The following is a 27186-nucleotide window of genomic DNA, read 5'->3' on the forward strand; positions in this document are numbered from 1 at the left end:
TTGCCCAATCTATACCTACATATGCAATGAGTGTTTTTAAGTTACCAGCTAATTTTTGTGATGAACTCCGTTCTATTGTCTCAAGATTTTGGTGGGGATCAGAAAATGGTAAAAGGAAAATTTCATGGGTAGCATGGGAGGTTTTGTGATGGTCGAAGGCTAGATGGGGGGTGGGTTTTCGAAATTTTGGAAAGTTTAATTTAGCCCTATTAGCGAAGCAAGCATGGCGATTAATATGCGACGAGGGAAGCTTGATGGTCCGAGTGTTGAAGGTTAAGTATTTTCCGAACTGTTCTTTTATGGATGCTGTGGTTGGGAATAACTCGAGTTATACTTGGAGGAGTATTTGTGATGTCAAGCAAGTAATGGGGTTGGGGGTGCGGAAAAGGGTGGGTGACGGGAAGGAGACAAAGGTTTGGTTGGACCCATGGATTCCGGGGACTGCATCATGGTGTGTGATTTCGCCGCGAGGAGGGTTCGACTTGGAGATGAAGGTCGAAGAGTTAATGGTGGCGGGGGAGTCTAGGTGGGATAGAGAGAAGGTTGAGGCTATGTTCCTACCTTTTAAAGCGGAGAGGATCATGAACATACGATTGAGTGAATTAGTACGGGAGGATAGTTGGTGCTGGGATGGTGCGCGTGATGGGGAGTACTCGTTTAGGGAGGGATACCGGCTGCTAGCAGCGGAGGAGTGTGAGGAGGGGGAGCAGTCCGACACTTCTATGGTCAGCTGGCTTTGGAAAATGATTTGGAGCATATCGGTGTTACCACGTATTAAGGTGTTCATGTGGCAGCTGTGTAGAGATGCGCTTCCGGTTAAAGACAACATAGCAACTCGCTTTCGGGATTTTGATGGGTCTTGCCCTCGGTGTCACGTTGTTGCGGAGTCATGTATCCATGTTGTTCGAGATTGCGGTTGGAATGAGGAGATATGGGAGATGGTCGGGTTGGAGGTCTTTAGGAATCATAACAGTATGTGTATACGGGAATGGGTGGAGGCTGAGTTCCGTGTTATGGGGGACGAGGAACGGGTTCTTTTTATGACTTCGTGCTGGGTGATTTGGGAGCAGAGGAACAAGTTATTATTCGACAATGGGAAGTGGACAAGTGAGGAAGTTGCAAGGAGAGTCACAGACGTAGTTTGGGAGATGGCGAGTATAAAGATGGATAAGGCTGATGAGGAAAGGGGGAGGGGAGAGTCAACATGCGCTGGTAGATGGGGTAGGCCGAGTGATGGTACGTGGAAGATAAATGTCGATGCGGGTGTTAAGGAGGGGCTGGGTGTTGGGTTGTGATGAGTCATTTTTGTATACACTTTTATGCCTCCCCTTTATATTATTTGAGACGTTTTGCGTGCTATTTTATGCCATTTACATGCTTATTAAGTCAGAATCTAGTTACTACCGCATTTTGGTATTTAAATGCAGGAATCATGCATTTGTGAAGCAAACGAGCACACCGGAGCACCGCGGAGCTGGCATATAGGACACACGCTGCATGGCACGAATTTATAGGAGATAAAGACAAGATTTGACATGGATTTGTTCGAAGAACCGAAGACCATAAGCCAAACTCGACTGAGTTTCACCAAACTCGATCTAGTTTCGGCCTGAATCGGCTGACGTGTCTTTTATTTCCGGATATTCTATTTTACCTAATTTCTATAATATGTACTCGGACGAATGAATTTGGGTTACGCTTTTCATACCTAGAGAAGGCTTAGAAGAACTTTTTAGCAGTAAGAAAACTTTCTTAGCATTCAGATCTAGAATTCTTTGCATCCGAATTTACGGTACTTTGTTTATCTTTATTTACTATTAATCAATTTAGTTTCTGTTCAATTATTAGTATCTCTTATTTTCTTTTATGCTTTCAATCATGTCTTCTATAATTATTATTGTTATTATTTTAATTAGTATGCGTGGCTAAATCGTTCATCTAAGGAGAAGGGGGATCTAGGTCGATTAAAAGGGGATTAATGAACTAATTATTAGTAAGACCGCTTAAGTTATCGTTTGATTATTGTTTTCTTCTAATTATTTGATTTAGGCCTGAATCTCTAATTAGTATAGCGAATTGATATTTCACCGACCGGGTTATATTCAATATAGACTACGGTAATCAGATAGGTAAATGTTAATTATAGCGATCGCATGTTAATCTGAATCTAAAGGGCATAATTGAATCGATAGATCTTGTGACCTTAGATAACTTGGTTGACCTTCTAATCACTAAATTGCATCTTCGGATAATCAACTTAGCGAACCCGATTCCCTAGACTTTTAATCTTTATTGTTTACAAACTTTATTTATTTGCTTAATTAGTCGCTTAGATACCCTTTTTTGTTTTTTGACAACTGTAAAGAAAGTTATCCTACCTATTCATAGCCTTTTTTGCAAGGCTATGAGCATACATATTACATGACCTCGGAATATAACTAAATGATAGACAATGAAAAGAAGCGGAAAGAGAATGGATATCATCCAGGATTCCCGAAGCCAGATGGTGTGCTCGTTCAATCTCTGTAAAGTGACAAATAAGAGGAAGACAGACCGAAGAAATCTCCAAATGCCAATATCCAGAACTCATCGCCCATAGTAGCACGTCTTTAACAGCAATGGCCTCAGCTTGTGTTGCAGATTCAGCCACAATTGCCTTACCATACTCATAGAATCTATTTCCCGTACCCGTTAGTGCCACCCACCCTATGCCCGCTATACAAGTAGATTTCCATCCCGCATCAACCATAACTCGAATCTGCTCACAAGAGTGTGCCACTCCAATGAAATGAACAGGATTACTATTTCTGATCCTCACAAAATCATTCTCAAAAGGATCCTGCTCATTCAAAGGCTCTACATCCTTAATTTTGAGTGCCTTTTCAATTGATATGTCAGCCGTCTTCACCACTTGACTCCACCAATTGAAAAACATATTAGGATGAAAAGGCTCCCCCTTGAAAAGCATCCTATTTCTAATACCCCCACAGACGCCACAACGTAGCCAAAACCCGGACCATACGAAACTCAGCATCATTCATCTTTTCGAGATAGGCCATCCAATTTATAATCCAATTTGCTAGACTAATAGAGGTGCAACCGATCTTCTTGATTCCCAGATCCGAGCACATCCATAATCTCTTAGCCATCTCGCAATCCCTGAAAAGATGCTCCATCGTTTCCATGACCCCACCATCATTACTACAGAGCTTGCAGCAATGATCAAGATCTATATTTCGTCTTGCAAAGTTAACACCTATTGAAAGCGTGTTCGTTAAAATTCGCCACACAAGAATTTTCCATACCGCCGGTCCTGGTAAACGCCATAGTCTAGTCCTGCAAAAGACTCGACTCTCTTGACTTAAGCGAGTCATGTCTTTAGGGCTCCCTTTTCGCTCCATATACCTTATATGTAAGATACCATATCCACTTTTAACACTATACTCAACCTTACTAGTATATGTCCATGCGATTTCATCAACAGTCCTCGAATTTCAAATAGGCATTGCAATAATTCTATTTGCACAATCCTCCAAGAAAATCTGTCTAACCAACTCTTCATTCCAACAGGGCACACCCTCAGTGCCGTCAAAGTGCCTGAGATCTCGAATCTCAGTGTTATGTAGGCCTACAGAATCTAATGACAACAGATTATCCTTAGGTTCCGGATACTCTCCATCAACCCATCTTGTTGTCCAGACATTCTTGGTAGAGTTAAGGCCAGGTTTCTAAGCCATATGTTGTTGAATAAATTCCAAACCATAAAGAATACTCCTAGCTCCCCAAGACAGATTACTAGCATTCTGTGCTCCCAACTTCAAAGACCAATCTTCCATATTAATAGATTTTTGTTGGAAAACATGACAAATCAAGGAGTCATTCCCATCAACAATTTTCCAAGCATGTTTAGCTAGCATAGCTTGATTTAGACATTCAATATTACGTAAACCAAGACCCCCTCACTCTTTGGAATACTTAAGAACCTGTTACTACACCAGTGTATAGCTTTCCCTTCTTTACATCCCGCACACCAAAAATGTGATAAGATAGCATTAAGCTTCCTAGTCACACTTACCGGTATTTTAAATACCGATAGAAAATAGTTGGAGAGGTTTGATAGAACGGATGCAATAAGGTTCAATCTTCCAGCCGGAGATAGAAAAATTCCATTCCAAGAGAAGATACGCTTCATGACCAGATCAATAAGTCCTTTAAAAAGGTCCCTTTTCGATCCTTGTACCTACGTTGGTAGTCCACGATATTTTCCCAAACCTTTATTTCCTTTAATTTTAAGACTCTTAAGACAGTTACGAGCTCTAGACAACCTCATGTTTGGACTGAACAGAATCCCTGATTTTTCCTCATTAATGACTTGTCCGGAAGCTCGACAGTAGCGATCAAGAATAACCCTCAAATGACCCACCGTGTCTTTATAGTCTTGGATGAAGAAAACCGCATCATCCGCAAAGAACAAGTGGGATATATTAACCCCTCCCTGCCTCAGACTAATACCCTTCACCATACCCAAATTATGAGATCACGCCATAGCACAAGACAAAACCTCCATACATAGAACAAATAAGAAGGGAGAGAGAGGGTCTCCCTGTCTAAGGCCACACTGTGGTCGAAAAAGGGTCTGAGGCACCCCATTGAATAGGACTTGGTAGGAAACACTAGTAACGCAATTCATAATCAATGTTACCAATTTATCAGGGAATCCCACTTTATGCAACACAGCTCGAAGAAAGTCCCACTTCACACGGTCATACGCCTTGCTCATATCAGCCTTAAAAGCAAATCGACCCACCTTACCTTTCTTGTGAGAGTTGATTCTATGAATAGCCTCATTGGCAAGCAGAATATTATCAGAAACATGCCTTCCCGGAATGAAGGCATTCTGGTACTCACCCACTAACTAACCCATTACCTTTGATAAGCGATTCGAGATACACTTCGAGACAATCCGCATAAAGACATTACAGAGACTAATAGGCCGGTAGTCTCCGACCTTCTCCGGATTATCCGACTTAGGAAGCAACGTAATAAAAGTTCGATTTAATTCTGACAAGACCATACCCGAGTTAAGAACAGAGAGGACAGCTTTGGTAACATCCTTTTTGATAAAGTACCAACATTTTTGAAAAAATACACCTGGCACGCCATCCGGTCCCGGAGATTTAAGTGCTCCCATCTGGAAAACGGCTTTTCGGACCTCTTTAACAGTAAAAGCACGGTTCAAGCCATCGACATCGTCATTTTTAACTTTAGTTGTCATATGTTGCAATAAATCCTCCATGCCCCGCGAGTCCTCTATATTCGACCCATTCGCACTCTCCGAGAACAACGCAACAAAAGTATCATGAAATATCCGACTGACTCTTTCTGGTTCATAAATCAACCTTCCATCACTATTTTTGATACTAAGAATAATGTTCCTACCCGCCCGGCCTTTAACCCAGTTGAAGAAATACTTAGTACAAGTATCCCCATCAACCATCCATTTTAATTTCGCAAACAATCAAAATCTTCAAGAAACTGTTACTTTTCAAACGGACTTAATTAGTAAGCAAACTAGACTTTATAGCCTCCCTGTGGATTCGATACCTTTCTTGCCACTAGCTATTGTTAGTAGTATCATAGGTTTTACTTTGATTTAGGGAAGACGACTTTGCCCTTATCAAATTTGGCGTCGTTGCCGGGGAGACAACAATTTCCTGTTTGTTTTATTATTTAGTTTGTCTTTTGTCTCAGGGAACTTCAGTTCCTTGAGACCGTTTCTCACACTTTTCTTGTTAGTTTCGTTTATGCCCAGGTCTTACAGGTCTGAACTTGTTTCTCCAGATCCAGAACCTGAGAGGACTTTTCGCTACAGATGGAAATTTAATCAAGAAGTGGGTCAAGTAGAAGACTTGAGTATACTTGACGTCGAGACGGCGAGCTCAGCACAGTCAGCCGATCAGTCCTACAAAGAGGACGACATTCCTATTCCCGAAATCTCAGTCGAAACCCCTATTCCCAAGACTACCATCATGCCTACTCTAGCCAGTCACTCCGAGCCGACCTTAGCTTCTATACCTCAAGGATTTAAGCTGCCCACTACTGCCAATGGAACTTTTGAGATTCGGCCATCTTACATCAATTTAGTGGAACGAAATTTGTTTGGAGGGGCAGCTGCTGAGGATCCTGCGACACATATGGAGAAATTTGTCACCTACTGCTGTTCTATTCCTTTAACAGCTGGAGTGACACAAGACCAGGTAAAGGAGGTGCCCTTTCCTTTCTCTCTGAAAGATGGAGCTGCTGAGTGGTTAAGAGATCTGGATATGGAGAATGAAGGAATTACAGACTGGAATTCCTTAGCCCTTGCTTTCTACAAGAGGTACTTCCCACCTCAAAAGACTAATGCTCTACGAAATAAAATTACCAGTTTCAAGCAAGGAGCTACTGAAGATTTGAATGAAGCTTGGATTCGCTTCAAACGTTTGGTCCGATCAGTTCCACATCATGGTTTCCCTAAGTGGTTTCTTTGCAACCAGTTTTATAACGGGTTGTACGACGATCATCGTGCCCTTTTGGATTCTTCTGTTAATGGGAGGTTTCAGGACAACACCAATGATGATAACGCGTAGAAGTTAATTGATCAGATTGCCACCCATACTGCTAGGTATGGAAATCCTAGGGGAAGCACGCGAGGAATTGGTGTTGATAGTACAGTTGCTGTAAAGTTAGACGCTATAACTACTGCAATTGCTGAGTTACAGATGACCCAATCTTTGGGAAACAAGAAGGCGGTTAATGCTATGGCTCAGCAAGAGGAATCTTGTGCTCGTTGTGGTTTTGATGGTCATATTGCTGCTGAATGTTTAAGCACAATTAAGCAATTTAATGCCTTCCAATCTTATAAGCAAGGTAATATTTTCTCTAATTTCTATAATGAAAGGACTAGAGAGCATCCGAACCTCCAATGGTCAAGCCAGAATATGCAGAACCCGCAACCACAACAACAAAATTCAACATATACTATTCCTCAAAACCATGGGAATCCAAGGCCGAATCAAGGGGGAAATCAGTTCAATCAAAGGGGTAATCAATTCAATAATCAACGTCAACAACAATTTCAGCCGTTGCAACCTCCTCCCCTAGCTCCTAATAATGATATGGCCGAGTTGAAAGCTATGTTGTAACAAAGTTTACAGAATTAGCAGAAGCAAGCATCTCAAATTAACGAGCTCATAGCACACAACAAGATTCTAGATACCCAAGTTGCTCAGATGGCTGCCTAAAATCACTCTAAACAGCCCGGTACCCTTCCTCCACAAGGGAAGCAAGCTCATGAGCATACAAATGTAATTCATTTGAGGAGTGGCACTACCTATGAAGGTCCGAAAATGCCCGTTGAGGAAGAAGAGCATCCATTTATGCATTCTAAAGGATTGGGGAATTTGGAATTGAGCGACGATGAGAAAGATGCCAGTAATGATACAGTACTTCCTAGGAAAAAGAAGAACGAGGCAGAAGCTATTTTAGCTAAAACTCGACAGAGTTCCAAAAAACTCGATCGAGTTTCGTCTCAAATTGTTGCTGATGCTACTGGAAGTAACGTGGGTCATGATACTGGAGTTTCAGATGAAACTCGACCGAGTTTCCAAAAACGCGATCGAGTTTTGTCTCATGTAGCTCCTGATGTGCCTGCTTCGTCGAGTTCTGCAAAGGAAGTCGTGCCAATTACTATTCCACTACCTTTTCCGCATCGACAACAGAAGTCAAAACTTGATACGCAACTTAAGCGATTCATGGAAGTAGTGAAGAACTTGCAAGTGAGTGTTCCATTTACTGATTTGATCACTCAAGTGCCGGCTTATGCGAAGTTTTTGAAAGACATATTAACAAGGAAGAGATCCTTTGATGAAGTAGAGACGGTTGCATTCACTCAGAAGTGCACAGCTACGATGCACGCTACCATTCCACCAAAGCTAAAGGATCCAGGGAGTTTTTCTATCCCTTGTCATATAGTTCATTTAGCTATTAGTAAAGCTCTTTGTGATTCTGGAGCTAGTGTCAATGTTATGCCGTATTCAATATGTAAAAAGCTTAATATGGGTCAACTTAATATCACTAATATGACTCTACATATGGCTGACCGTTCTCTACAACACCCTCTAGGTGTTTTAGAAGACGTGCCAGTTAGAATAGGGAAATATTTCATTCCAGTTGACTTCGTTATTCTTGATATGGCTGAAGATGTCCACATCCCCATCATTCTAGGCAGACAATTCCTTCATACCGCAGGGGCCATTATAGATTTGGGGAGAGGCCGACTAACATTAGTTTTAGGAGATGATAGGATCACTTTTGATTTAGAAAAAGCATTAAAGCAACCTATGATTGAGGAAACTTTTAATAGAATTGATATTATTGATTTGACTGTTGATGACTCTCTTTTTTTGAACTTAAATAGGAATCCTCTGGAGATTGCCCTACTGACTGATCCAGCTATTGAGACGAGCTCATGGAGTCTAGAATTTTTCGCGGTAGAGAAGTTGTTGACTGGAGAGGAATGCAAAGAAAATAAGGTTTTGAGCTTAGGTAGCCCCTCAAAGGGTGCCAAGGTACAGAAACCGGAACTTAAACCCCTTCCCTCTCATCTTAAGTATATATTTCTGGACACATATGAGATGAATCCTGTAATTGTCAATGCTAGCCTAACAGAAAACCAACTCTTTGCTTTGTTGGTTGTTTTGAGAACTCATAAGAAAGCTATTGGGTATAACATTGACGATTTACAGGGTATTAATCCTGATTTTTGTATGCACCGTATTTATTTAGAAGAAGGTCAAAGGCCTAGTGCGCAAGGTCAGAGACGGCTAAATCCTCCTACGCAAGAGGTGGTAAGGAAAGAGGTACAGAAATTACTTGATGCTGGTATTATATATTCTATATCTGATTCAAAATGGGTTAGTCCAGTCCAGGTTGTACCTAAGAAGGGAGGTACTACGGTAGTTGCTAATGATAAAAATGAATTAATTGCTACTAGACTTGTGACGAGATGGAGGATGTGTATAGATTACATGAAGCTGAATTCAGCTACTAGAAAAGACCATTTTCCCTTACCTTATATTGATCAGATGTTAGAAAGACTTGCGTCTCATAGTTATTTCTGTTATCTAGATGGCTACTCCGGTTTCTTTCAGATACCCATACACCCTGATGATCAGGAAAAGACCACATTCACATGTCCATATGGTGTATTTGCTTATAGGAGGATGCCTTTTGGCTTATGTAATGCCCCAGCCTACTTTTCAGCGTTGTATGATGGCCATATTTTCGATTACATAGAGTCTATTATGGAAGTCTTTATGGATGATTTCAGTGTTTATGGTACTGATTTTGATGTTTGCTTGAGAAACTTGTCTAAGGTTTTGCAGCGCTGTGATAAGGCTCATCTTGTACTGAACTGGGAGAAGTGCCACTTTATGGTGACTGAAGGAGTGGTGCTTGGTCACTTGGTGTCTAGACGTGGTATTGAGGTAGATAAGGCTAAGGTTGAGGTAATAGAAAAACTTCCGTACCCGGTTAATGTTAAAAGTGTGCGTAGTTTTCTTGGTCATGCAGGATTTTATCGCCGCTTTATTAAAGATTTTTCTAAAATTGCTCAACCTTTAGCGAGGCTCCTTCATAAGGATGCCCCGTTTGTGTTTACTGATGAGTGTGTTAAGTCTTTTGATAGGATTAAACAAGCTCTTATTTCAGCTCCCATTATCCAGTCTCCTGATTGGGATCTACCGTTTGAAGTTATGTGCGATGCCAGTGATTATGCCCTTGGAGCTGTTTTGGGGCAGCGGAAAGAGAAAGTTCTTAATGCTATTTACTATGCTAGCAAGACACTTGATGATACACAGATTAATTATGCTACTACAGAGAAGGAGTTGCTTATAGTTGTCTATGCTTTAGACAAATTCAGAGCTTATCTTGTGGGTTCTAAGGTGACTGTGTATACTGATCATTCCGCTTTGAATCATTTGTTAGCCAAGAAGGAGGCTAAACCGAGGCTTATTCATTGGATTCTATTGCTGCAAGAATTCGACCTGACAATTAGGGATAAGTCTGGTGCTGAGAATGTTGTTGCTGAACATTTATCTCGGTTGAGATTTGACGGAGGGGATGTGATTGATGATTCTTTTCCAGATGACCATCTATTGGCCATTACCGCAAATACTCCATGGTTTGCTGATTTTGCCAACTACTTAGTAGGAGGTATTCTTCCTCCTGACTTGCCATATCAACAGAAGAAGAAATTTATGCATGATGTGAAGCGGTATTTTTGGGATGACCCGTATCTGTTTCGTGAATGTGCTGATGGTATTTATAGACGGTGTATCCCGGAGAGCGAGGTATATGCTATTTTATCTTATTGTCATTCTTCTTCTTACAGTGGTCATCATGGTCCGTCTAGGACCTTTGCTAAAGTAATGCAGTCTAGTTTCTTTTGGCCAACTATTCTGAAGGATGCTACTACTTTCGTCCGTTCTTGTGATGCATGTCAAAGGACGGGTAATATTACACATAGGCATGAAATGCCTCAAACTGGGATCTTGGAAGTTGATATTTTTGATGTTTGGGGTATAGACTATCAAGGGTCGTTCCCGTCATCTCATGGGAATCAGTATATCTTGGTAGCTGTGGATTATGTATCCAAAAGGGTGGAAGTTGTTGTCACCCCTACTTGTGATGCTAAAGCAGTTGTAAAATTGTTTCAGAAGATTATATTCCCTCGGTTTGTAGTCCCTCGTGCTGTGATTAGTGATGGAGGGAAGCATTTTAATGAACGTCATCTGAATTCTTTGTTGAAGAAATATGGCGTTATACACCGTAGAGGATTGGGTTATCATCCCCAAACAAGTGGGCAAGTGGAGGTTTCTAGTCGAGAGCTGAAATCTATTTTGGAGAAAGTAGTTAGCAAGAATAGAAAGGATTGGAGTCGTAAGCTTGGTGATACTCTGTGGGCTTACCGAACTGCATTTAAAACTCCAATTGGTACATCTCCTTACCGTCTGGTTTACGAGAAGTCGTGTCATCTTCCAGTAGAACTTGAGTATCGGGCTATGTGGGCCATTAAAGAGCTGAATATGGATCCCTCACTGGCGGGTGAGAAAAGATTGATGCAGTTGAATGAGCTAGATGAGTTTCGACTGCATGCTTATGATAGTGCTCGAGTTTACAAAGAACGAACCAAGAAGTGGCATGACAAGCACATTTTGCAGCGGTAATTCCATGTTGGAGACAAGGTATTGTTATTTAACTCTCGTTTGCGATTTTTTCCAGGTAAGCTCCGTTCTAGGTGGTCAGGACCGTTTACTGTTGCTGAAGTAAACAAATTTGGGCCGGTTACGCTGAAAACCGACAAAGGAGAGACTTTTAAAGTGAATGGGCAAAGATTGAAGATCTATTATGATGGTGCATTTGTTGGAGTGATAGAGGTCGTTGACCTCTTCACTATTGATTCCTCTTGCTGATGAGGTAATCCGGTCGTGCGGGACCGCTTAAACCAGTGCTACCGGGAGGCAGCCCGGATTTTATTGTATAAATTTTGTAATTTAGGATTTTAGTTGTATTTTAGTTAAGTATTTAATTGATTTAGAGTGAAGTGAGGGAGAGAATTTCATTTTTTTAATAAGTGCTTTTGCAGATTAGTTGAGAAATTTGACGTAAAGAGACGTTGGGCACTTGGAAGACGTCTTATTCCAAACTTCGATCTAGTTTTAGTCGAACCCGATCGAATTTCAAATGGGAAATTAAAAAGACTTTACGCCGTAGCAAAGAAGTTGGACAAAGTCAAACTCGACCGAGTTTCGGTCTGAACCGGGTTCCATGTTTCCGTTCAGCCCTTATAACGTGAGAGCATCTTCTTCTTCTACTTGCTATTTCGTCTTCCCTAAACTCCTTCACTCTCTAAATCTCTCTACTCCTTCACTCTAATTGCTTCAATTCATCATCTATCTTGTGTTTAATTGTTCCAAAGTTGATTGCTTGCTAATTTATTCACTCCTTTGTCTTCAACTTTGCTAATACTCTTGCATCTTGAGGTACGTGGTCGTGGTCGTAGCCGTTGTGGTTATGGAGGTGCTGGACCTTCCTATTCTAGAGGTGATGGTGATGATGAAGCCGCTCAATAGTGACAGTTGGTCACTACTTCTCCCTTTTCTGCAGCTGGTTTGGGGAAGCTCTTATACATACAGCTGGTACTATCTTTCCTTGTACTTTCTTCTATTGTACTTAGTTAGTTGCTTTTCTCTTTTCTTTATTTGTTAGTAGTGTCTTTTAGGTTGTTGTTGTTGTTGTTGGATTTATGTGATTGCTCTGCTGTTAGCGTCACACTGAGGACACTGTGACATTTATGTTTGGGGAAGGGTCTTTATTTACGTTGTGTGCCTTACAAAACAAAAACAAAAATTAGAAAATTTCAAAAACTCAAAAAAATGTTTTTTCCCTTTTGTTATTTCTTTGTGTGTTTTAGGTAGATTTTTGGTAAATTGGATCACTATGATGATACTTTGCATTACTTCTGCATTTGAATCCCAACTAAGCTTTCCATGTACTTTGTTTTGACCCGTTAGTTTAAGAAAATAAAGCTCATTGAACAAGTTTGACCGTATTTGTCATGCCTCTTACTTAGTAGATTTGACAAAATTAGTTGGTAAACCACTTAATTTCTGAGGTCTTTAGAGCTTCCTAGGCCAGGAACGTTAATAAACTGGTCTCCTTGTTATATAAGCTTGAGTGTGGTTCTCCTTGTGGAATATGTAATATCAAACTGCATAATGTGAAACTAGTTTCTTGATGCTTTTACTATTTCATTGACTAAGTACATGTGATAGGTAATTCTACCCGTTCATATAAGCCTTACATTACCTTATGTTTAGCCTTTTTGAACCCTTGTAGCCTGTTTTTATGCCTTATCTTTAGCTACAATCCTAGAATTTGCCTACCCTTCGGGACAGTCGCAGTTGTTTTTATCATGCCTATGTTAGCTATTATGGTTGGGTTGGGATATGATGTCATTGTGGGTATAGCTACTATTTTTGTTGCAATTGTGTTAGTCTCTTATGTCGATAAAGAAAGGTTATGAAGCAAAGGAAAAAAATGAAAAAAAAAAGAAAAAAAAAGGAAAAAAAAAAGCAAAAAGAAAAACGAGAAAAAAAAAGAGAAGAGAAAAAATTGAAAGAATTGCTTCATCATATTTGTTAAGAGACTATATGGGTTTTACTAGAGTCTAATGCATATTTGGGGAGTGGCTCATTGCCTCCCATATGTTGTCAAAGTTGAGATTATTTCTCTAGTTGGGATTGTTTATGTTTCTATATGTATTGTTAGAATTGGTTTTGGTTATTGTAGCTGTGACTACCGTCTTAGCCTCACATGTCCATAACGTGCTTCGGCACAAGCCTTTTCTACCTAGCCCATTTACCGCCCTTGTTGTCCTAGATACATGTACTTTTGTCTATATATGAATGCGTATTAGTTGGGGAAATTTTTATCACATTTGATTGCATGCATGTTTCATAAGTTGAGTGAGTGTACTATTTCTTTCTATCTCACATAAACTCACCTTTACATATACTTATGAGTGCATGAGTTAATCCGCGAGAATCCGACTATATTTTTGTCTAGCAAGATTGAACGGTATTTGGATTTTGTCTACAATACACTGTCATGTAAATCTTGTGACTTGAGCTGCATTTTCTATTTTCCCGTGCTTTTGAATTTGTTTCATTGGTACACTTTGATCATTACTTCGGATATGGATAGCTTGAGATTTGTATGTGCTTTAGCATTAGCTCTGAGTTATTCCTTTTTACCATTTGTATGTTTGCAATTTGTAATTTGTGATAATTTGCTTGAGCACAAGCAAAAAGATGGTTTGGGGAAGTTTGATGAGTCATTTTTGTATACACTTTTATGCCTCCCCTTTATATTATTTGAGACGATTTCCGTGCTATTTTATGCCATTTAAATGCTTATTAAGTCAGAATCTAGTTACTACCGCATTTTGGTGTTTAAATGCAGGAATCATGCATTTGTGGAGAAAACGAGCACACCGGAGCACCGCGGAGCTGGCATATAGGACACACGCTGCATGGCACGGATTTCTAGGAGATAAAGACAAGATTTGACATGGATTTGTTCGAAGAACCGAAGACCAGAAGCCAAACTCGACCGAGTTTCACCAAACTCGATATAGTTTCGGCCTGAACCGGCTGACGTGTCTTTTATTTCCGGATATTCTATTTTACCTAATTTCTATAATATGTACTCGGACGAATGAATTTGGGTTACGCTTTTCTTACCTAGAGAAGGCTTAGAAGAACTTTTTAGCAGTAAGAAAACTTTCTTAGCATTCAGATCTAGAATTCCTTGCATCCGAATTTACGGTATTTTGTTTATCTTTATTTACTATTAATCAATTTAGTTTCTGTTCAATTATTAGTATCTCTTATTTTCTTTTATGCTTTCAATCATGTCTTCTATAATTATTATTGTTGTTATTTTAATTAGTATGCGTGGCTAAATCCTTCATCTAGGGAGAAGGGGGATCTAGATCGATTAAAAGGGGATTAATGAACTAATTATTAGTACGACCGCTTAAGTTATCGTTTGATTATTGTTTTCTTCTAATTATTTGATTTAGGCCTGAATCTCTAATTAGTATAGCGAATTGATATTTCACCGACCGGGTTATATTCAATATAGGCTACGGTAATCAAATAGGTAAAGGTTAATTATAGCGATCACATGTTAATCTGAATCTAAAGGGCATAATTGAATCGATAGATCTTGTGACCTTAGATAACTTGGTTGACCTTCTAATCACTAAATTGCATCCCCGGATAATCAACTTAGCGAACCCGATTCCCTAGACTTTTAATCTCTATTGTTTACAAACTTTATTTATTTGCTTAATTAGTCACTTAGATACAAACAATCAAAATCTTCAAGAAACTGTTACTTTTCAGACGGACTTAATTAGTAAGCAAACTAGACTTTACAGCCTCCCTGTGGATTCGATACCTTTCTTGCCACTAGCTATTGTTAGTAGTATCATAGGTTTTACTTTGATTTAGGGAAGACGACTTTGCCCTTATCAGGTTGGGTGCAGTATGCCGTGACGGTGATGGGCGGGTGGCATGGGCGGTGTCTGTTCAAGCCTCGGGTAATCAATGTGTGAAAATGGCTGAGGCGGAAGCTATTCTTCTTGGCTTGAAAGAGGCTAAGCGAGTTGGGATGCGTAGTATCATCATCGAAAGCGATTGTCTTAATGTGGTTGCTGACTTGAAGAAGAGTAAAAAGGGTCGGAGCGATATCTTTCTTATTTACGACTAGATTTTTAGTTTAGTTCTGTTTTTTTATTCTGTTCTATTTACATATACTCGTAGGGATTGTAATAAGCTGGCACACTTAGTAGCTCATGCTACGCCGTGGACCATAGGTAAGAGATTTTGGATGGACGATTTGCCTCTGTCATTTGTGAATGCTGCAGGTCAGGATTTAATTAATATATGATAAACCGCATTGGTTTATTTCAAAAAAAAAAAAATTAATGAAATTCTAAATCTAATTTTCCTCAAAAAATATTACAGTATTTTTTTTTTTGTTTAAAAGGTTACAGTATTTTTTTTGTTGGTGACTTCCTCACAAAATTCTCCCTATAACAACACAAATAGGATTATAGTCCATGAATTGCTATAACAAGCGCCAGTCGCTCATTCAAGAAGTCATATTTCTTCTATTCTCCCGCCGATAAGACCGTTCTTGGTGGTTGTTGATCATCCTCCTCCTCCTCCTTTTTCCTTCGCGCCAATTTTCTCTCACCTCAAAACGACGTGTAAGCATGAATGTAATGAGTGCTGACACCTTGAGAGAGTTGAGACCATCTCTTCCCGCGTTTTTAGAACTAACTCTTCTTCTTCTTCTTACTTTGTCAAACTTACATCACTACTTTCACTCTCACCATTCAACTATTAGTGCTACTCCTCTTCCTTTCTCTCTCTTCAATTTTTTCAACAAAATATTTGTGTCTTTTTGTTTGGATTAATTGGGTTTCTTTATTTTTTGATTTAATTTTCTGGGTTGTTAACCGTTTTCACTCTCATCACTCACAACCCAGAATTTTATTACTGGTATACTTCTCTGTCTCTCTCTCTCTCTATAATTTACTCTGCAATTTTGCGTATTTTTTGTTTGATTTAATTGGGTATGTGTATTTTTCGATTTAATTATCTGGGTTGTTGATTGTTTTGTTTATGTTTGCTTTGATTGATCATGGGTAGTTTTTGATTTTGTGGAGTTTTTTTAGAGAGAGATGGATAGGTATCAGAGAGTGGAGAAGGCCAAAACGGAGACGACAGCGATAAATGAGAATGAAATCAGGATTACTGCTCAAGGTCGTATGCGCAATTACATCACCTATGCCTCTAATCTTCTTCAGGTATACTCCTTGAGCTCCCCTCCCCTCCTTTTCAATTCAATTCAATTCATTCCATGCTTTCTTTTGCATTTTTAATTTTTAATTTAATCCATATCTTTGTCTTCAATTAAGATTGTTTACATTATTTAAGGCATGCAATTTTACGAGTATTTTTTAAGTTAGAAGGTTAATGTGTGCTCTTCTTTGTTATTTCTTTTCATACTGCGATCATCTTACTAATAAAGATCTGAAATTTGTTTATTATATGTTTTATTGTTTGTTCTGGATTGAATTAATTTTTTTGATAAAATTGTGTAGTAATGTCAAGGTTTAATGATGTGTCTTATTGGGACTTGTGATTAATAGGAGAAAGGTTCAGATGAAGTTGTTCTCAAGGCAATGGGTAGAGCAATCAATAAAACTGTCATGATTGCCGAGTTAATCAAGGTAGATCAATGTTCTTGTTTTTGAGTCGCGTTCATATTTGTTAGGGTTTCCATTTTCAATGGAGACAAAGACTCGTCACATGGTGGACTAAAGTACAATAGATGTGTAGCGTTAGCAGTCAGACAATGTGATTCTCGACACAATTTTCATTATGCGCTTTCAAGACATGAACCACTTTCGAGACATAGGCAAACATGTTGTTGCTTGATCTATTTATTTATAACTCTTTGGTTGCCATTTGATATCAGAGGAGGATTATTGGTCTCCACCAGGATACATCTATTGGATCAACTGACATAACCGACACATGGGAGCCTCTAGAAGAAGGCCTTCTTCCGTATGACACAGTAAACCTTTTATTGTCCTGAATTCTAGCTCAGTAGCGCCTTCTCTATTGTGATTATTGTGACGGGAATTTTTTCTTTTCTTTGTTGCAGCCTTGAAACTACACGCCACGTCTCTATGATCACAATTACTTTGTCAAAGAAAGAGCTCAACACATCCTCTACAGGGTAAAATTGTCATTCTTGTTCTCTATGGGATGGTCTTTTTCCCCTTTGTTATTTGTATTGCACTGCCATTAAGGTTGGCGGCTCTATTGGCTGAGTCGCGGACTATCAGTGGCACTGAGCCACTGACTGCCCTCACTTACCTTATAAATAGCTGATTTTTTTTTTTATATAGCTGCTATCTTGTTCTGTGAAAATACAAGCATTATAGCAAATGCACCGCGATGGGCTATATCCATTCTGATAAATATTTTCATTAACTGATCAGAATGGGCTATATAATACGTCGAACTGATGAAAATTTGGCAGATGAGTTGTGGTTGTCTAAGCGTTTTTTGTGTTTGAAGGCATGGTATTTTTTGGAGTTGACTCGTAAATTGGTTGTAAGATACTCTGATTAATGAACAGATTCTTTGATTTCATATCAATTTGTTTTAGCATAACTGCTGCCGTGTTATTAAGATGATATGGTGACGGTGGTAAATGTATGTGATACAAATTTGGAGACCTGGGTTAATTTTATTAACTATGGATCTACTGGTACCATATCTTTGGTCCCTCCCCAGTACGGCAGTACCTTCCCCTCTTGTGGATCATGATTTGAGTAGAGAGAAGTTCAAGCAATGCCCTGGCTATAATTGAAATGGTTGCACTAAACGGAGATTCAACGTATCTTTAAGATATGAGTAGAGTAAATGGTGAAAGATGGTGTGAATCTTTAAATCTCCAAACAGTCTTATCCTGATTGACACTAATTATGCGTGTCTTTCCTGTTTTCCCGAAAATCTATGCCAAAGCTCTTAGCTGAACTCCACTTGTTGGCTACTGTGACCCAAAACAGTGCTTGTTTGCATTCTTGGATGAGATCTGTAGTTGAAAACCTTTGCTAAAGGACCTTTCATTTTACTTTATTTTGTAGGTATCAACCTCCTATCCCGGAAGATCAAGTCAGGCCATTGATTGATTTCGAGGACGAAGGAGGTAAATTATATTGTTCCATAGGCCTTTCGGATGTGTTTTGGGGAGTTTTGAGCGAGTTAGATTTCCACCTAAAAAAAATATGGGATTATACATTGCGCTTCATTTTACTTTGCATTTGTTTCTCCTATTTCTCTTATAATAACTTGATTAAACAAAAATTTGATGGGATTATTGTTTCTTCTCATGCAGAAGGCTCACCCAACACAAGGGGCAGAGGGCGTGGTGGTCGAGGTAGGGGCAGAGGCATAGGCATAGGCATAGGTATTACAACCTCCATTATATTGCAAATTTGTTTTTTTTTTTTTTTTTTTTTTTGGGGGAGGGGACAGTCTACGAGTCGCTGATGTTAGTCTCATTTTAGACATTTTTATCAATTCTTGGGCAAAATGCATTCAGTTCCGAATCTATTTCACTTCCCTATTCTTTACATAAACTTCCTGGTGTCATTGCATAGGGTTTTACCATTTGTAATTTTATGACTTTTAAAATGGGAAATTGCTGCTGTGCACAGGAAATTATGATGGACCAGCAGATTATAATGGAGGTGGTTTCCAAGGTGGCCGCGGTGGATATGGTGGCAGAGGCCGAGGTCGTGGTAGAGGTGGGAACTTTAGGGGGAGAGGAAGAGGTTATGGTGGTCAGGGGTCCGGTGGTTATTATGACTATGGTGGAGAAGTAGAAGTGCCAATGGCCCAGGGACGTGGTAAGCTCAAAGTGAAATTTAGTAGTCTGTGTTCTGACATGTTTACAAATTTAGACACTTGGCTGACAAAATTAGTGCTTCAGCCTTCAGGAATGTAGTTTCATTGCTCAGGCTATTATAACTCAAGAATGTAGGTTCAATGCTTAGCCTGACTGAATCTACCTTTTATCCTCTTCTTTTCTATAATTTGCAACGTTCGGTTTATTTACATTCGAGGCAGGTCGAACCATAAGGGTAATAAAGCACTTCCAACTGAGTTGTAACTGAAGAGTTTCAAAGGCTTTTAGAGCAACAACTTAATGTTCAAACAGAATCCTGTCGATCTATTAAATCTTGTGTGTGTCGCATTCACAAGCTGAATGTCCATTCTACCTGCATAGATAATAGCGCTCATTTCTTAATCGATTTTCATATGATTTAACGTTTCTTGTAGGTCGTGGACGTGGTAGGGGAAGGGGCCGTGGTTTTGGTGGTGGTGGTGGTGGTGGTCGTGGTCGTGGCTTCAGGGCTGACGGGGTGTCTCAAGGTGCTGCTACTTAACGCGTGCTGAGGTACAACATTCAGACTGCAGTCGAAAAAAAGATCATGTTGGATGCTTGCTTTGTTGTGTTTTGTTGGTTGATTCTGATGGCCATTTTATTCATCTCTGGAGAATGAAAAAAATGCAAGAGTTGCCACCAAGAGTGGCATGATTCTGTGTTTTTTGTAGGTCACACAGATAGAGAATTTCATAATTTGCTTACCATTTTTTATTTCCAAATCCAATGGATTGTAACATTTGACTTTTCTTTATTTTTTCTCTTATATTTAATAGATCAGTACATTATTTTTTTCGCAAAATATTTTTTTCTCCGACAACCTTTTACTCCATATATGTTGACTGGTTTTTTTTAGAGTTATTATGATGGAAATTTATATGTTCAACATTTCTTTTGAGGGAAAGAGTTACGCGGAGTGAATCGATGGTACTTGCGTAAGGCCGTGAGTACCGTCATTCAACGTGGACTTGTGCTTGACGTTGGAGGAGGAGGTACTCATAGAAGAGAAGACCATAGTCCATAGGTGATCTATAATCAAATATGATGGTTATTCGATGCTTATTAATAACTGATTGGAGATTCCTACATCCTATTGGGTAACGTTTAGTTGGGGAATGTGTGCGAAAATTCAAAAGGTTTTAATTCAAAATGACAAAAAAGACGGGATTGAAGAATATATGAACCTTGGATGATAGCCCTATTATTATAGGCTATAGACTTCGGTAAAGAGAATCAAACTGCTAAATAATCTGCAACAAGATTTGATCGAAACTAGCTTTAAAAAAAATTATACAAACCAATTGTAGTTACAACCAGATTTTAAAAAGTTACTAGTACAGTAGTACCTTTGTAATTTTATTGAGCTAGTTGTATAGCCGAGCTCGGTTAACTCAGTAACTTTGTAAAGGAGATTGGAAACTTTACATAAGAGCGGAATAAAAATAGTCTTGTTGTAATTACAACGAGTAAAGGATAAGATAAAGACCTGAACTTTGAAACATTTTTCAGTTAAGGACCCGAACATTCATATTTTCCAGTTAAGGACTTTAAACCATTTTTCCGTTAAAATTCTGCTAGTTTTCATGAAATTCTATTATGTATGACTTAAAAATCCAAATAAAAAAAGCTGTACTCGGAATTATTTTCTTGTGTTTTAGTGTACTGTTCAACTATCACACCACCAGTCACTTTGAATTATTTTCTTGTTATTTCAACTATAACACTACCAATCACGCACACACTTGCTCAAATTGTCAAGGTTTCAAGGATCACCATGTTGGAGTTAGTGTCCTCCACAATAGTGCGTTAACATAATAAATCTCATTAATAGAATATCATCAGATATTTAATTATTTGATCCTCGTTAGTTGATTAACGTAAATCGATAACGGTTGGTAGACTAGAGTTTGACGTTATTATCGTGAGCGGTGATCAATCGACCTTTCGGTCACACCTAAAGGAACGAACCCCAATTGATAACTAATTAATTGTATGAGATACAATTCATTTAGTCCCTTGATTTATAGACTAAGAGGTTAGTCGATTATTATTAGAGAGATTTCGAGTTGCGAACTCGAGGAGCGGCAGTTATTATTTAATTATGCGATAATTAAATAATAAGTTTTGGGAAACGGGTTTTAGTTAATTAATCGTAATTTACTAAAATTGTACTAATTGATTAATGTGATTAATATTAGTACGTAAATAATATGTGTAGTGGTACACGTATATTTACGGAGTGAATTGGCCAATTTATTATGGAAGCATTTAAACATGATACGATGTTTAAAATGAAAATTACACGGATTTGTGCGACAAATATAAAAACCAACATGGACCCGTATATGGTCATGTGGACCGTGTAAAATAAGTGTAATGGATGATTACTCACATAATCACTTTACCTTATTTTGTATACTACCATAATATATGTCTTATACTACATTTTGCATGTGATGTAAGATAAAATTATAAAACAAATAATTGTCCACTAGAGCCAACTCCACCCGCCACTTCCTTTCCCATTTCTACACTCTATATATTTGTTCATTTGTTCACTCCATCTTTCTTACACAATTCATTCATTTTGCATGTGAACAAAACCTCTTCCATCTCTCTACATCATTTCTCTAGTATACAATTATTACTAAGAATAGTTAGTAATATTACTAGTATTATTATCAAGGGCACATATTAATAAGTTACTAGTTCATACTTATTAATATTGTTGGGTAGTTCTTGGGTGCTACTTGGAGGAGACTTTCTATTTGAAGGTTTTTCAAGGAGGATCATCCACATCATTTTAGCTCAAGAACAAATTAGTAAGGAGAACTAATTTGTGCCCATTTTACCTCATATTCAATGTAAGGAAATTGTTTTTCCTTATACTTTGTTTTTATGCTTTCATATTAGCATGCATGTTACATAGATCACATAAACAACAATTTATGAGATAAATTTATTTTATTAGAGAGTCTAATATGGATCTATGATCTTTCAAGTGGTATCAGAGCTTAGGCTTGTAATTTGCATGTTGATTTTAAGCATTTTTATGAATTATGAGATAATTAGTAAAAACTCAAAAATTGTGTTAGAAGAGGTTTTGGCACGAAATTTTTGGGACATGCATACCTACTGATCTCAAAAGGTTTGTGGAATTTTTTGGTGATTTGTCAAGTAATTTTGCTAATTTTAATGATTTTTGGTAGAAAACCGAGTCAAAATGTCGCATTTTGGTGAAAAATTGACTAAAATTAGTTAAATGTTTATTCGGTGCATGGCTTTTTTATGGTAGTTCATGCATGTTTTCTAATGATTGTATGCAAAAGTTTGAAGGTTGGTTCGAATTTTTGCATGTTTATTGATTTTTTTGAGTAAAAAGTCGATAAAAGTCCAATTAATTAATCATAATTTCGAATTTTTGGATTCTGCCCATGATAAATTTATGTACATTTAAGAATATTATTTAAATGTCAAAAGTAATTTTGCATGTGTGTTTTCACTTTGTTTTGATGTTTATTGGTTTTAGTGCTTAAAAACCGATAAATATCGATCTTTTTCTTCACAAAATTTATCCGAAATTTTTGGGCAATTTTTATGACTTTTTGGTGTTCTTGGGAGTGTTCCAGAATACTAAAATTTTTTTTTTCAATTGTTTGGGTAATTTTTCAATTATTTTGGATTTTTACTTAAATATTATGATTTTTCCGATTTAATTAGCAAATTATCACCAAACCAAACTAATAATTTGTCATAAAATTAGTGAGGACTAATTTTGAGGTTCAAAACAGTTTGGACTATTAGTTTGGACTTAAATGAGATTTAAGAGTTAATTATTGATTTTTACATGTTAAAAATCGATTAAATCCACAAAACCGAGATGGATACTAATGAATGATAGGTAGGGCGATTTTGGCATCATATTTACAGCATTTTAAGCATATTTATTTAAGTTGAATGAATGATTGTCATTTATTTAAAGTATTTATCTTTTGTACCTAGTATGGCCTAGTTAATTTTTAATCGTTATTACCCGAAATGAATGGGAATATCGATTTGTTTGTAATTAAATACGATCTCGTATCGTCGGTTTGTAATTAATTAATAGTTTCATTCATTTTATTAATTAATGTATAATAGGAATAGCTATGTAATTCATTTGTAATAGTTATTTCTGGGCGTTTCCAAAAGACGGATTACAACGAGACGGAGTCTATTTTTGGAAGGTGTTCCAAATCCCACAAGGAAGAGCCACTTAAGGAATGAAGAGGCAAGGGACCAAGGAGTTGGTTTCCGAAATGTAATAGACTAGTTGTTTATTAACTAGGAGGCCATACTAGGATTTATTCATATGCTTACATGTTTGCTTGTTTTATTTTCGCGCATGCCAAAATCGCCATTCACATGCATTTTATTTTTCGCGGTTGTCAATTCACGTCATTTACATTCACTGAATTAATTCACTTATAAGGAATTTATGACTAAATTGACAAGATCTCTCACATAACTAAAATTGAGATTAGCCTTACCAATTAGTAACACCTATGAATCTCTTGTTCATTAGAGCCACGCTCGCCCAAGCGGGGTGTTCTCTTTTTACCTTGGGTAAGTAGGGTGGTAAGCGGTTATCACACGCCAAAATTGGTTGGACTCAACGGGATATAAGACGGTCTTGTGTTCCGGGGCTAGTAGATGAATTTGAGGAAATTTGTCGACCAAGAGTTATAGAGGTAGAATTAGTCAACGTGACTTACCGAATTTACGCAATTATGGGATGTTTCGCCCAAGCGATGCTCATTTTTGTTTAAACTTTGGGTCTTGGAATCATTTATATAATTTAGTGGGAGGTCATTATATAAATGCTAAAACTTGCTAAACATGTTTTTACAAGTAATTTTTTAAAAAACAATGAATGTTAATTTTTCCTTTTTGTTGTAGCATTTTAATTCGCAATGGCAACTTCATCCACTCCATCGACTACTTCACTAGGCAAAGATTCATGGCTAAGGTCCGTAATGGACAAATGTATTTTAAAAGATGACGGTAGTAACTTTCTTGAATGGGAATCCAACATCAAAAGTGCCGCGTTGTCCGACAATGTGCTCACTTACTTGACCGATGCTCCTCCTATCGAGCCCGGTGCAAGAGCTTCATCGGCGGTGCGGACCGCCTATGATGACTATGTGAGGATGTTGAATGATATCAAGAATGTGTTGATATGGTCAATATCGCCAAAGCTCAAGCTATCATGCATTTCTTTAAATGCTTACGAGATATTCACTCGTATGATCACTATGTTTTCACAAACACCTAAAGTCCGTCAATACGATGCGGCGGCACACTTCTTTGAAGCTAAGCTTGAGAGGGGCCAAAAGGTTGGTCCCCATGTCCTTAAAATGGTCGAATATGTTGACATCCTAGAGCGTCTAGGGTGTAAGATTCTTAAGACTCTTGTGGTGGATCGTATCCTTCACTCACTCCCCACCAAGTTTGCCCACTTTAGGGTAAACTACAATATGAATGACATGGATAAGAGTTACCATGAAATTCATGCACTCCTCACCCAAGCGGAGAGGGATATGGAGGCTAGTGGGAGTGAAAAGGGAGATGTTTTAACCATGAAGTTAAAGAACATGTCTCTTGGAGTCAAGAAAGGAAAGGGAAAAGAAAAGTCCCAATTCAAGAAATCGTCAAAGAAAATTGACAAGGGAAAGGGGAAGGCCGTTGTGAATGGCAATCCCAAGGCAAAAAGTGTCAAGCTCTCCGAGGCCGAATGTTTCCATTGTAATGGGAAGGGGCATTATAGGAGGAGTTGTCCCAAATACTTGGAGGATCTCAAGGAAGGGCGTGTGACGCCTATTGGTATGATTTCCTCTCTCTATGTGATAGACGTTAATTATGCTTGTACTTCCACTTGGGTACTTGATACCGGATGTGGCTCTCACCTTTGTAACCATTTGCAGGTTATAAGGGACGTGCAAGCACTAGCAAAAGGTGATATGGATCTCCGCATGGGCAATGGAGCTAGAGTAGCCGCCGTTGCCGTAGGGACCTATGTGCTCACTTTAGCTAGTGGTTTAGAGTTGTATTTAAATAATTGTTATTTTGTACCAACTTTAACTAAGAACATCATCTCCATTTCCGCGTTAGACGCGGAAGGCTTTTGTTTTATGATTAAGGACAAGTGTTGTACTTTTTCTTTAAATGATGTGGTTTATGGCAAGGCCATTTCAATTGGAGGCATTTATGTTTTAAATGATGTTAATGACGTTTATCATATGGAAACTAAAAAGCTCAAGAAGGGTGATCCAAATGAATCCTACCTTTGGCATTGTCGTTTAGGCCACATAAACGAAAGACGCATTAAGAGACTTGCTTCATCAAAAGTGCTCAAACCATTTGGTTTCGAATCTTATGGTACATGCGAGTCTTGCCTTTTAGGCAAGATGACTCGTGCACCTTTTGCGGGAAAAGGGACACGAGCTAGTGAGGTTTTGGCTCTCATACACACGGATGTGTGTGGACCATTAACCATCACCGCTAGAGGAAGTTTTCTCTACTTCATTACTTTTACTGATGACTTAAGTAGATATGGGTATGTCTACTTAATGAAGAACAAAAGTGAAGCCTTTGACAAGTTCAAAGAGTTTCAAAAGGAAGTAGAGAACCAATTGGATAAAAAGATAAAGACTCTACGGTCCGACCGTGGTGGTGAGTATCTAAATATTGAATTTGATTCACACCTAAAAGATTGTGGTATAGTATCACAATGGACTCCTCCTGGCACACCACAACTAAATGGTGTGGCCGAAAGGAGAAACCGAACTTTACTTGATATGGTTCGGTCAATGATGAGTCTAACTGAGCTTCCTAGTTCATTTTGGGGTTTTGCCCTCTTGTCTGCAGTATTTTCACTAAATCGAAGCCCGACTAAAGCGGCCGATAAGACTCCATATGAGATATGGAGAGGGAAAGTCCCTCATTTGTCATTCATGCGTATTTGGGGTTGCGAAGCATACGTTAAGATCAAGTTTGACAATAAGCTTGCACCTGTGTCGACAAATGTCTTTTTGTAGGATATCCAAGGGAAACACGTGGCTATTACTTCTACAATAAACACGAGAACAAAGTGTTTGTGGCTCGTGATCTTTGTCTTCCTAGAAAAGGAATTTATTTCTAGGAGACAGAGTTGGAGAAAATTTGAACTTGAAGAAGTTCGAGAGCCACAAACCGAGAATGAGGTAGAGGAGAATGTGGAGGATAGCATTCCCTCTTCCTCTGAAACGGTAATTATTCCTAGAAAGTCAAGTAGGATTTCTAATCCACCTGATCGCTACCTTGGTAACATCGAAGAGGATGGTGTTTTGTTACTTCTTGAAAGTAATGAACCCACTACCTACAAATCGGCCATGTCTAGTCCCGACTCCTCGCTTTGGCTAGAAGCCATGCGGTCCGAAATGGATTCCATGTACGAGAACCAAGTATGGGACTTGGTGGATTTACCTGAGGGAGTGCGACCTCTTCAGTGTAAATGGATATACAAAATTAAACTCGGCGTGGATAAACATGTGGATGTTTACAAAGCTAGATTGGTGGCAAAAGGTTTCACCCAAGTTCATGGTTTACACTATGACGAAACCTTCGCTCAAGTCGCTATGCTTAGGTCCATTAGGATAATCTTAGCGGTTGCCGCATTTCATGATTATGAGATTTGGCAAATGGATGTCAAAACCGCCTTTTTGAATGGGATTCTAGAAGAAGAGGTGTACATGATACAACCCGAAGGTTTTGTGGATACATCTAACCCTAAGAAGGTGTGTAAGCTCAAGAAGTCCATTTATGGTCTTAAGCAAGCATCTAGGAGTTGGAATCATCGCTTTGATCATGTCATTAAACAATACGGATTCACTAGAAGTGTGGAAGAACCGTGTTTATACATGAAGTTTAGTGGGAGTAAGGTTGTATTCCTTGTCCTATATGTGGATGACATATTGCTCATTGGGAATGACATTCCATTGCTCACTTCCGTTAAGGAGTGGCTAGGGA

At 38.6% G+C, this 27186-nt stretch overlaps 4 protein-coding genes across 7 annotated transcripts; 3 read left to right on the forward strand and 1 right to left on the reverse strand.

Annotated features, from left to right (window-relative positions):
• Positions 1-2374: 2374 nt before the first annotated feature.
• Positions 2375-3401, reverse strand: LOC141588171 (uncharacterized). Its single transcript, XM_074409625.1, has 2 exons — positions 3023-3401; positions 2375-2910 (listed from the first exon to the last, which is right to left on the reverse strand). The coding sequence occupies exons 1-2, from the start codon at positions 3399-3401 to the stop codon at positions 2375-2377; spliced, it is 915 nt and encodes a 304-aa protein (XP_074265726.1).
• A 3987-nt stretch (positions 3402-7388) lies between these two features.
• Positions 7389-15378, forward strand: LOC141588172 (uncharacterized). The gene is made up of 6 exons (XM_074409626.1): positions 7389-8954; positions 9417-9548; positions 9765-11034; positions 11323-11477; positions 12515-12525; positions 15120-15378. The coding sequence occupies exons 1-6, from the start codon at positions 7389-7391 to the stop codon at positions 15376-15378; spliced, it is 3393 nt and encodes a 1130-aa protein (XP_074265727.1).
• Positions 15379-15701: 323 nt separating this feature from the next.
• LOC141586842 (uncharacterized) lies at positions 15702-19913 on the forward strand. 4 transcript variants are annotated; one of them, XM_074408228.1, is made up of 9 exons: positions 15702-16175; positions 16343-16483; positions 16829-16909; positions 17158-17246; positions 17347-17421; positions 18338-18399; positions 18589-18660; positions 18911-19102; positions 19536-19913. In XM_074408228.1, the coding sequence occupies exons 2-9, from the start codon at positions 16358-16360 to the stop codon at positions 19640-19642; spliced, it is 804 nt and encodes a 267-aa protein (XP_074264329.1). In that variant the 5' UTR covers positions 15702-16175; positions 16343-16357; the 3' UTR covers positions 19643-19913. The 4 variants fall into 4 exon arrangements, with proteins under 4 accessions (XP_074264329.1, XP_074264331.1, XP_074264330.1 ...); XM_074408230.1 differs by having other exon boundaries at positions 15702-15880; XM_074408229.1 differs by having other exon boundaries at positions 15702-15880; positions 16352-16483.
• A 1787-nt stretch (positions 19914-21700) lies between these two features.
• Positions 21701-25778, forward strand: LOC141586843 (uncharacterized). The gene is made up of 3 exons (XM_074408231.1): positions 21701-22004; positions 24079-25002; positions 25104-25778. Exons 2-3 carry the CDS (start codon positions 24093-24095, stop codon positions 25136-25138), a joined length of 945 nt encoding a protein of 314 aa, XP_074264332.1. The 5' UTR covers positions 21701-22004; positions 24079-24092; the 3' UTR covers positions 25139-25778.
• Positions 25779-27186: the final 1408 nt, after the last annotated feature.

The sequence above is a fragment of the Silene latifolia genome, chromosome 6 (assembly GCF_048544455.1).
Source record: "Silene latifolia isolate original U9 population chromosome 6, ASM4854445v1, whole genome shotgun sequence".
Taxonomy (NCBI): domain Eukaryota; kingdom Viridiplantae; phylum Streptophyta; class Magnoliopsida; order Caryophyllales; family Caryophyllaceae; genus Silene; species Silene latifolia.

Coding starts and splice junctions, on each gene's coding strand:
- LOC141586842 (XM_074408228.1), top strand. CDS start 16,358: ATGGATAGGTATCAGAGAGTGGAGAAGGCCAAAACGGAGACGACAGCG. Junction 16,910..17,157: donor TGATTGCCGAGTTAATCAAG/GTAGATCAATGT, acceptor ATTTGATATCAG/AGGAGGATTATTGGTCTCCA. Junction 17,422..18,337: donor CTCAACACATCCTCTACAGG/GTAAAATTGTCA, acceptor TTTATTTTGTAG/GTATCAACCTCCTATCCCGG.
- LOC141586843 (XM_074408231.1), top strand. CDS start 24,093: ATGGCAACTTCATCCACTCCATCGACTACTTCACTAGGCAAAGATTCA. Junction 25,003..25,103: donor AGGGCGTGTGACGCCTATTG/GTATGATTTCCT, acceptor AACCATTTGCAG/GTTATAAGGGACGTGCAAGC.
- LOC141588171 (XM_074409625.1), bottom strand. CDS start 3,401: ATGGAGCGAAAAGGGAGCCCTAAAGACATGACTCGCTTAAGTCAAGAG. Junction 2,911..3,022: donor GATGAATGATGCTGAGTTTC/GTATGGTCCGGG, acceptor GGTGGAGTCAAG/TGGTGAAGACGGCTGACATA.
- LOC141588172 (XM_074409626.1), top strand. CDS start 7,389: ATGCCCGTTGAGGAAGAAGAGCATCCATTTATGCATTCTAAAGGATTG. Junction 8,955..9,416: donor CTATATCTGATTCAAAATGG/GTTAGTCCAGTC, acceptor AACTTGTCTAAG/GTTTTGCAGCGCTGTGATAA. Junction 11,035..11,322: donor TGCATTTAAAACTCCAATTG/GTACATCTCCTT, acceptor GATTTTTTCCAG/GTAAGCTCCGTTCTAGGTGG.